Consider the following 10,000-nt stretch of genomic DNA (forward strand, 5'->3'; position numbering starts at 1 on the left):
TGTCTGTCTGGATAACATCACACTCCTCCTGATTCCTGCTCCAGACTGAACCTGTTCAACTCAGCACGTAGCTTATCAGCTGACATGCTACCATTTACCCTCCCAACTGTGTGTGTGTGAGACTTCTGATATTTTAATGTTTCTCACTTACAAGGAACTTGCTGCTGTTCTTTCCTGTTTCAGCCCATTCTCTACGAATCCTGTTTACTTCACAGTCCTGCTGAGTCCAGTCCAGTTTATTTGTTCAGACCAGTCATATTGTCTCTCTGAGCTCTACAGCAGCAGCACTTCCTGACCCAACTCACATGACCAAGAAAACAAGACAACCTCCATGAACCTCTTGTTTCGTCTCTGCTGTAGTTTCGTGTCTCTGCTGTAGTTTCGTATCTCTGCTGTAGTTTTGTGTCTCTGCTGTAGTTTCGTATCTCTGCTGTAGTCTTGTGTCTCTGCTGTAGTTTCGTATCTCTGCTGTAGTTTCGTATCTGCTGTAGTTTCGTATCTCTGCTGTAGTCTTGTGTCTCTGCTGTAGTTTCGTCTCTGCTGTAGTTTCATGTCTCTGCTGTAGTTTTGTGTCTCTGCTGTTTCGTGTCTCTGCTGTAGTTTCGCCTCTGCTGTAGTTTTGTGTCTCTGCTGTAGTTTCGTGTCTCTGCTGTAGTTACATATCTCTGCTGTAGTCTTGTGTCTCTGCTGTAGTTTCGTATCTCTGCTGTAGTTTCGTATCTGCTGTAGTTTCGTATCTCTGCTGTAGTCTTGTGTCTCTGCTGTAGTTTCGTCTCTGCTGTAGTTTCGCCTCTGCTGTAGTTTTGTGTCTCTGCTGTAGTTTCGCCTCTGCTGTAGTTTTGTGTCTCTGCAGTAGTTTCGTGTCTCTGCTGTAATTTCGTGTCTCTGCTGTAGTTTCGTGTCTCTGCTGTAGTTTCGTCTCTGCTGTAGTTTCATGTCTCTGCTGTAGTTTTGTGTCTCTGCTGTAGTTTCGCCTCTGCTGTAGTTTTGTGTCTCTGCAGTAGTTTCGTGTCTCTGCTGTAATTTCGTGTCTCTGCTGTAGTTTTGTGTCTCTGCTGTAGTTTCTTGTCTGCTGTAGTTTTGTGTCTCTGCTGTAGTTTCATCTCTGTTGTAGTTTTGTGTCTCTGCTGTAGTTTTGTGTCTCTGCTGTAGTTTCATCTCTGCTGTAGTTTCGTGTCTCTGCTGTAATTTCGTGTCTCTGCTGTAGTTTCATCTGTGCTGTAGTTTCGTGTCTCTGCTGTAATTTCGTGTCTCTGCTGTAGTTTCGTGTCTCTGCTGTAGTTTTGTGCCTCTGCTGTAGTTTCTTGTCTGCTGTAATTTTGTGTCTCTGCTGTAGTTTTGTGTCTCTGCTGTAGTTTCGTGTCTCTGCTGTAGTTTTGTGTCTCTGCTGTAGTTTCTTGTCTGCTGTAATTTTGTGTCTCTGCTGTAGTTTCGTGTCTCTGCTGCAGTTTCGTCTCTGCTGTAGTTTCGTCTCTGCTGTAGTTTCGTCTCTGCTGTAGTTTCGCCTCTGCTGTAGTTTCGTCTCTGCTGTAGTTTCGCCTCTGCTGTAGTGTGTAAGTGAACTCAACACTTGAACTCTATCTTCACAACATGACACTGTGCAAACAGGCCGGTTCATGGTACAGGGTCACTTTCATACTGCCACCTGTCTGTCTGCCTGCCTGTCTGCCTTGTTTCTAGTTTCTTTGGCCTCAGTGATTGGTACAGAAAAAATTCTCTCGCCCCTCCCTCTCTTTCCACACTGCTGTGGACTGTGTGTGTGCGTGTGTGTATGTGACTTGGCAGTCTGTGTTGTAAGAACCGACTCCCACAAATGTTTTTCTCTCTCAGATGTCTCCATACAGCTCGTCTGCTGTCATCACTGTCTGCAGGAGAGAACACATCACAACCTGATCTCAGACCAGATTTACAGCCTTGCGTGTGGTCCAGCTCATGCTAACACTGTTAGCTCAGCAGCTACAGTGACAATTTCAGCTATAGTCTGATCATAAAGTAAAGAGAAACATCCATCCTGAGCTCATTTCACTGAGCACTAAACTGATTGTTCATCAGTCGTCTCTTCTGTGGTTAACATGTGGTCAGGTAAACAAACTGCACGGTTAAGGTTACAGAAAGACGACAGCTGTGGTTGAACCTCCTGCTGGTGTTCAGGTGGAACATCAGCAGCAGTCAGCGTCAGGTCAGCCCAGACATGCTGACGCTGCTGTTTTCATGTAAACTGCAGTTTCCTTTCTTGTTTCCTCGTTCTGTCTCCTCCTACATCTGCAGCAGCTGTTAGCTCAGCCAGGCAGAATGAACGACCTCAATTATTAAACTTAAAACACATTTATTATTTCACAGCTGTCAGGGTGGTGGAGGAGGAGGAGGACAAGGAGGAGGAGGAGGAGGGAAGTCTTCATCGCACAGAATCAATGTGAGGTCTCGGATTAGAGGATCGTTCTCGTTCAGAACTTCATTTTAGGAATTTTTACATGATTTCATCAAACACCAGCATCTTGTAACAACTGTTACCATGGTTACTGGTGTACCTGAGTTTGATTGGCTGACCATGTGACCCTCCCTCCCTGCAGCCCCCTCCCTGATGTCTCACCGGTTCGTGACGGTGCGTCGCGGCAGCCCAGCAGCTCGCAGCGGGCAGATTCAGCCTGGAGACCAGCTGGAGGCGGTGGAGGGTCGGCCGGTCGGAGGTCTGCAGCATCGGGACCTCGCCCAGATCCTGAGGAGAGCCGGGAACACGCTGAGACTGAGCATCACACCCCGACACCGTATGGACACACACACACACACACACACACACACACACACACACACACACACCTGTCAGGATATACACATTGTCATGCAGACACACCTGTAAACATTAAGACAAGACACTGAATAAACATCAGTGCTCCATGAAGTCAGAACTAATATGTGGGACGCACACCCGTTGAAATGTTTCTGACCTCACAGGTCACGAACAGAAACAAAAGTAAAAAAGTATTTTCTGATGTCCTCCAGCTGCTCTGCCTCAACTCAGATGGCTTTATTTGTTGCCATAGTAACCACTAACTGCTCCCGCAACACCAGTAGCTTTGTTCCCAAAGTAAACACTAACTGTTGTTAGCTTAGCTTGGTTAGCAGTGCCAGGCACAAACCTGGTCAGCGGGGTTAGCGTTCCTCACCTCGGTACCATATCACCTCTCATGAGACGGGCTTGATCCTGGTCCGGCTGCCAGCAGGAGAGCCAGCGGACAGCTAGTGCTAATGGAGGCTCCTATGAAACAAGCTGTCATGGTCCGTAAACGCTTATCCCTCTACCCGCCGAGCTACAGCCGCCCCTGAAACTAGCTGTTTCATGCTAACTTTAAAGCTCACACACATATTAAACTGTAACTGTAGAGCTCTGCAGAGTTCAGCTTGAACTTTGAATTCCCTCTGCGGACCAATAGGAAGTCGGCAGATTCAGTTAGTCAGCTGGTGAGTTCAGAATGGAGGATGCTGGAAGCTGCAGGTCGTTTGAGTTTGTTACACTTTGGTTATTTTTGCATTTCTGTTGTCAGAAGTTATGAACGGTACACAAAGAAATCATTCCTGTTTTTTCATCACCCCTCTGTGGAGCCACACTGATCCAATCCCATCAGCTACCAAGCTAAGCTGACAAGATGAGTGACTGACCTTCAGAAAGCTGAACAGTCCTCCTCCTCCTCTCCTCTCCTCTGTCTGTCTCCTCTCCTCTGTTTGTCTCCTCGTCTCTTCTCCTCAGACTCTTCTCTGTCAGAAGGAGCAGACCTGGATATCGATGGTCGGTTGATGAAAGGATCCAGAGGGAGGTCAAAGGTCAGCCTGACAGAAGTATCAGTACAGACGAAAGATAATAATGATGATAATAATGATACTTCTAGAAATAATAGTAATGTAAGCAGAAATGAGGAAGTAACACAAGTCTGTCTGTCAGGATGAGTCCAGGTTCTACAGTGTCGATCTGGAACGAGGTCCTACAGGTTTCGGGTTCTCTCTGAGGGGGGGCAGCGAGTACAACATGGGACTGTATGTACTGGGACTGATGGAGGGGGGGCCGGCCCAACGCAGCAACAAGATACAGGCACGCACACACACACACACACACACACACACACACACACACACACACACACACACACACACACACAGCAACACAAAATCTAAATTGATTTGTTGTGCATCACTTCCTGTTGAGAGTTGTTATAACATTGCACCTACTCTCTCAGGAGGTCTAACGTTGTTATAACGTTGCACCTGCTTTCTCAGGAGGTCTAACGTTGTTATAACGTTGCACCTGCTCTCTCAGGAGGTCTAACGTTGTTATAACGTTGCACCTGCTCTCTCAGGTATCTGACCAGCTGGTGGAGATTAACGGCGACAGCACGTCAGGGATGACTCACAGTCAGGCTGTGGAGCAGATCAGGAGAGGAGGACATCGAATCCACCTTGTCCTCAAGAAGGGAAACGGATATGTGCCTGACTACGGTGAGAACCGATTCTGGTTCTGTACACACTGTAGTAAAGTGTACTGGTTCTGTACTGCATCATCAGACCTTTAACACTTTTTATTCTTCACAGCGGTGGAAGACATTCTCAGATCTTTCTCTTCAGTAAAAGTACTAATACCAGGTCCTTAGTTTAAACGAAAAGTCCAACAGTTTTCAGTCAAATACACTTAAAGTACCAACAGAACTCATGATGCCGACCGGGTCAGGAGAGAATCACTGATGATTCTGATGATTCAAATACGAAACATAAGTTATTATATGCTTATCTCCTGCGTCACAGTTCAGTTCAGGCTTAGTGTTTATGAAGTTGAGTTTTGTGTCATACTGGGTCCTGATTGGCTCCAGACTAGTTGTGATGACATAAACCCTGCAGGTACGTCCAGGTGTTAAACTGAGATCTACCTTCAGCAGGTCAGAGTCAAACCATGAAAAAGAACCGTGCAAAGAACCGAGCGGAGGAAGAAGTATTGAGATATCTGACTGAAGTAACAACACACAGAACCAATAACACTGACCACACCTGCAGGTCCGTTAGTTAAACTACATGTACTCAGTTACTTTCCACCACCAAGAGAATTAAAACACCTGAGATCTTTAAAACTTTTAACGACTCTGAAATCATCCAATCACAGCTCTGGATCCTCCTGATTTCAGCCTTCTTACTGTTGGACTCTGTTTTCTCTTTCTTCTTCCTCCTGTACTTCCTGTTCTCCTCCTCCTCCTCCTCCTCCTCCTCCTCCTCAGTTGAGCTGTCCAGCTTGTCTCTCTGCATGACCAACTCTAAACAGGGTGAACCCTGCTTCTACGTGATTGGACGCACTGAGAACTCGCGGTCTGTATCTCTTCTTCTGTCTTTCCTTCACTTTCAGTCTCATCTTCATCTTCATCTTCATGTTTCATCATCAACCTTCAGCTGCTTTCGTCATGACGATGTCACATCAACCTTCATGTCATCATTTCACATTGTAACGTTCGGAACAAGTCGTTACACCAATCAGCTGGTCAACGTGTTATTAATCTGTTATTATCACTGCTTCAGTATTAACATTAAAATCTGTGTTATTAATGAGACATGTTGAAAAACTTAAATCATTCATATGGACATAGTTTGATATTAACATCATGAATCGTGTGTGCGTGAGTGTGTGTGTGTGTGTTATTAACATAATCTTGAATGAGAAAGTCCCAAAACACACCTGCAGTTACAGCCAATCACCACAGGGTGTCGCCAACGAGCAGCTAGAACAAAACACGTTATTAACGAGGAGACGTCCGAGGTCTCGACTCAGAGCAGATGAGATTAAAGTAACAATGACTGAGTACTTTAGTACAAGTTAAAAAAGGTAATGGAGTACTGTAAGCATGAATATCTGCGCTCAGTGAAACAGTAGAAGAAGAACAGCGGTGCCTGGTGGACGGTAGAGGAACTGCAGCTCAACACTTTGTCTGTTTGTCCCACAGGCCCTGAGGAAGGAGCCCTCTCCCCCTCCTCCTCTTCACACACAGAGGAGCAGGATGTGGATACAGTCACCATGACAACCGCCTCCCTCAGCCAGCAGAGGGGAGGAGGAAGTGGTACAGGAGGAGGAGACGGAGGGGGAGAGATAAGGAGGAGGACAAGGAGAGAGGGAGAAACCAAACGAAGAACAGGAGGAGGAGGAGGAGAGTTAGGGCCTCCTGATCTGGACCTGGACCTGGTGGAGGAGGAAGCACGGGAGGAGGAGAGGAGGGAAGAGGAGAGGAGGAGGAGAAGTCAGATTGTCAGGCCAAAGGAGAAGCGGAATGTCCAAATGGAGGAGTGTAGGAGCAGCAAGAGCTTACCCAGGATCAGTGCTCGATCCTGGGACGCACGCTTGCCAGAGGAGAGGGTGGATGTGGAGGAGCCTGGAGGTGGAGGGAGAGAGAGGAGGAGAAGGAGCGAGATGAAGAGCAGGAGGAGGGCAGAGGCAGGCCGAGACGAAGTGGAGAGGGAGGAGAGACGGGACAGTCCCACCCGCCATGCAAAGCATTCTGGGCACTCGGCAGCGGCTCAGAGAGCGCCGTTCTCCTTCCTCGGGCCAATGGACGACGACGAGCATCTGTCTGACAGCGAATCAGCAGCCAGCTACTCAGAAGTCAGCCAATCAGCAGCTAGCATCACCACCGTGGGTTGGAGGCAGAATTTTGACTGGAGGAGAGCAGAGTCTCCATGGGAAGTGGGGAACGCGCCGGGCCCCTGGCTGAAGCCGAGCCCACAGAGACTGACGCAGGCTCTGATTGGCAGTCGATTCAGGGGCGGGCTCTCTCTCTGATTGGCTCACAGCGAGACATTCTCTCTTTTCTTCATCAGCTACCTTTTAAGGGCTTTTTGATTGGGCTGCAGAGAGAAGACCCGCCTCTCCCTGCTTCTTATTGGATGACAGCAGCAAGCTGTTTCTGATTGGAGGATGAAAGGCTAGCTAGATCAAGGACTTTTTTATTGGCTGGTGGGTGGGTTTTTGAGGTCCCTGATTGGCCAATGAAATAACAGCTGCACACAGAGCCGCCTAATTAACCTTTTTTTATTTTTATTTTTACCCATCATCCCTCAGTGCATCCTGAGACCTGTATCATGAGCGAGTCATCCAGCTCTCATTGGGCTGAACTTTCTGGTGTCATCACGCTGGTGCACATCACCACGGTAACAGATGACATCAGAAACTAACAGCCCGACTACTGACCAATCAGATCAGTGCAGTCATCATTCTACAGCATCCTGATGGGGACAAAGTAATGAAGAGCAACAGATGTTTCTACAGTTCAGTAATGACGATATACAAACACAGAATGGAAATTTTAGTTTCACTAACAGACAAATGAATGACGATCATATTCTTCAGATTATTTTAATTTGGTAATTTGAATAACTTCCTTTAAGTTGCGCGGTGCGCAGGCTGCAGGAGCATCGCTGCTCTTTAGACCAAATGAGACGACTGCAAATAAGAAAGTCTATAAAATAAATACACGTATCATAAATGAGCCCACTGACATTTATCACCTCACTAACAATATTAATGTCTCAGCTGACTGACACAATAATTAACAACAATAATCATTTTAAACAGCGACAGAGTTCAGAGGAGCGCTGAGGGTGAACAGCTCAAACGTTCCTCAGCTGGTTCACATGAAGGTTTTATGTTTTACAAGTGTTCAGATATTTTCTGTTCACATCTGTAGCTGCAGCTTTATTCCACAACAGAAACGTGAACGTTGGCTGAAGAAGAACGTTTGTTATCTGACTCAAAGTTTTTCACAGAGGGAATTATGGGACATTTTCTTAAATCAGAACGCACTCTCAACATGTTTAAAAACATGTCAGCTGATTATTAACATGTATGTTCTGTTTTATTTTAAATATGCAGATGAGGCAGTCTAATTAAATATGTGCCCATTTTCATAAATGTCCAGAACAGAAATCTAAAATAAAATAACACCTGAATGTCTTTTTGGACATGTTCTGTCCTCGAGTCTGAAGAAGACTCAGAACCTGTTTCCTCTCAACCCACCGAGCCTGAAACTGAACTACAGGAAGATGAAACAGCAGCAGGTCAGACGGAACCAGCTGGTGACCCGCTCCATGATACCAGTCAGCAGGTGACTGACGCTGGGCTGATGAAGGCCCTGTGACATCATCCTCATCCTCATCCTCACCTCTTTGACTTTAAACTCGTATGCAAACAACATGAGAAGCTTCAGCCTCGCCCGGCTCACTGAAGCCGCTGTTTTTGTGATTCTGTGTAATCTGGGCATGTGAATATCACCGGAATGATTTTTATTTTTATAAGCTGAACATGTAAAGGATCAATGACACTATTATTATTATTATTATTATTATTATTACTAGAGATTAAACAGACCCACAGATGACCTGATTTGCCTGCTTGCTTGTAAAAAAAGTTGTTTGTAAAAAACATTAACCTGATGATGTAATAGAGCCATACACACACACACACACACACACACACACACACACACACACACACACACTCTCAGGTCCAGCTGTGTTCCTGTTGGCTACCAAAAACCATGTCATCGCCACGGCAACCAGGCCAACAGGATGAACTGTTTGGAGCAGAACTCTGCGGCCAACATGGCCGACAACCTGCAGCTCTGGATCATAACAAGTGCCTCGTTTCATTTCAGCCGTCGTCCTGCAAACTGACGCCGAGGCTGCAGGCGGAGACGCTGCCATGACACGCCCACCACTTCCTGTTCAACCTGCTCCATCCTGTCCCATCACATCAAACAACAGCTGACCACGTCTCCAGTTAAACTCTGATTCATATCAGAAAAGGTATTTAGGCTGATTAACTGTGTAGATTAAATCAGAACCTTCAGTAACTGGATCAAATGGATCCGATGTCAGATTTAATATCTACAGCTGTGACATGTGCACGCACACACACAGTCCCCTCAGCCATCCAACTCATCGATGTCTTATATTGTCCCTTCCTTTATACTCTCATGTCTGTGTGTCTGTCTGTCCTTACACCCTCCATCCTGACACTACAACTCCCAGACTCCCTTGCGTTGCCCTTTAGCCCCTCAGCCTGTTCTCTCTAAGGGCATTTGGATCTTTGTCTTCTATGCATTTTTTAAGACTGTCTCTTGGTGACTGATCCTCTGATCGGTTGAGACCAGCAGCTGAACGGAGGATCACTGGAGCCTGGACTCTGCGTCTAATGATGTGTCTGAATATTCAGGTTCTGGTCCAAAGATGACCAGGAAGCATCAAGGTCTGAACAGGATTTCATCATCAGATCTGCTCCCAGACAGCAGGATGGACATGATGGACGGGCTTGACTGAACTGGTTTATTAAAGTGTACAAACAGCTGACTGAAGCAGCGTGATGTGTGTCTGTGTCACCCTGAGCTAACCGTTAGCCTGCTAACATGCCAGCAGCCTCATTTAATGAACAAGCTAATGATTACAGTCCCGGACCTGGAAGATTTTACATTATAAGTATTAATTAAAAACATGAGGCATAATAAATTCAGTGGGAAGATGTTTCAGCACTGATTGTGAGTCAGTGGGTCACATGACCCGGACTGTGCTGACAACAAACTGCTGACCAAGCATCAAACCTCCTTAGAAAAACATGATTATCAATTAAAATAAGAATATGAAGTATAACGAAGTCTAAACTCCATTAAGCAGAGCTGAGTGTCGCTCTGCCTGTACAGGAAGACATTCTGTCCTCATGAGCAGCTTTATGATGTTCATCTTGTTCACCGGGACTTTGGGGAATGTGTTCTTGCCCCAAGTGAAGGAGTTCAAGTACCTCTGGGTTTTGTTCACAAGTGAGGGGATGATGGAGCGTGAGACTGAACGGAGAGGCGGAGCAGCGGTGCAGTGTTTGCATGCGCTTCACCGCACGGTTGTGACGAAAAAGGAGCTGAGCTGGAAGGCAAAGCTCTCGATCTACCGGTCAGTCTTCATCCCTATCTTCACCTATGGTCATGAGCGATGG

The 10,000-nt window shown here is 46.4% G+C and overlaps 1 protein-coding gene and 1 long non-coding RNA gene across 15 annotated transcripts in view; one reads left to right on the forward strand and one right to left on the reverse strand.

Moving 5' to 3' along the window:
- The window catches only part of LOC119022699, a 36,508-nt gene extending 33,781 nt beyond the window's left edge, over positions 1 to 2,727 (reverse strand). For all 8 annotated transcript variants that reach the window (XR_005076048.1, XR_005076052.1, XR_005076051.1 and 5 more), the window contains exon 1: positions 2,591 to 2,727. This is a non-coding gene — a long non-coding RNA (uncharacterized LOC119022699). The remainder of the gene's footprint in view (positions 1 to 2,590) is intronic.
- magixa (MAGI family member, X-linked a) overlaps positions 1 to 8,396 on the forward strand; it is a 40,406-nt gene extending 32,010 nt beyond the window's left edge. For 6 of the 7 annotated variants that reach the window (XM_037103881.1, XM_037103880.1, XM_037103879.1 and 3 more), the window contains exons 17-21: positions 2,571 to 2,765; positions 3,746 to 3,819; positions 3,938 to 4,084; positions 4,350 to 4,488; positions 5,973 to 8,396. In XM_037103881.1, the coding sequence (XP_036959776.1) occupies positions 2,571 to 2,765; positions 3,746 to 3,819; positions 3,938 to 4,084; positions 4,350 to 4,488; positions 5,973 to 6,802 (1,385 nt within the window). In that variant the 3' untranslated portion in view covers positions 6,803 to 8,396. Of the gene's footprint in view, positions 1 to 2,570; positions 2,766 to 3,745; positions 3,820 to 3,937; positions 4,085 to 4,349; positions 4,489 to 5,255; positions 5,344 to 5,972 lie in introns of all 7 variants that reach the window. The other variant, XM_037103883.1, reaches the window with a different exon arrangement.
- The last annotated feature ends 1,604 nt before the right edge of the window (positions 8,397 to 10,000 follow it).

This window comes from Acanthopagrus latus, chromosome 7 (assembly GCF_904848185.1).
Source record: "Acanthopagrus latus isolate v.2019 chromosome 7, fAcaLat1.1, whole genome shotgun sequence".
Classification (NCBI taxonomy): domain Eukaryota; kingdom Metazoa; phylum Chordata; class Actinopteri; order Spariformes; family Sparidae; genus Acanthopagrus; species Acanthopagrus latus.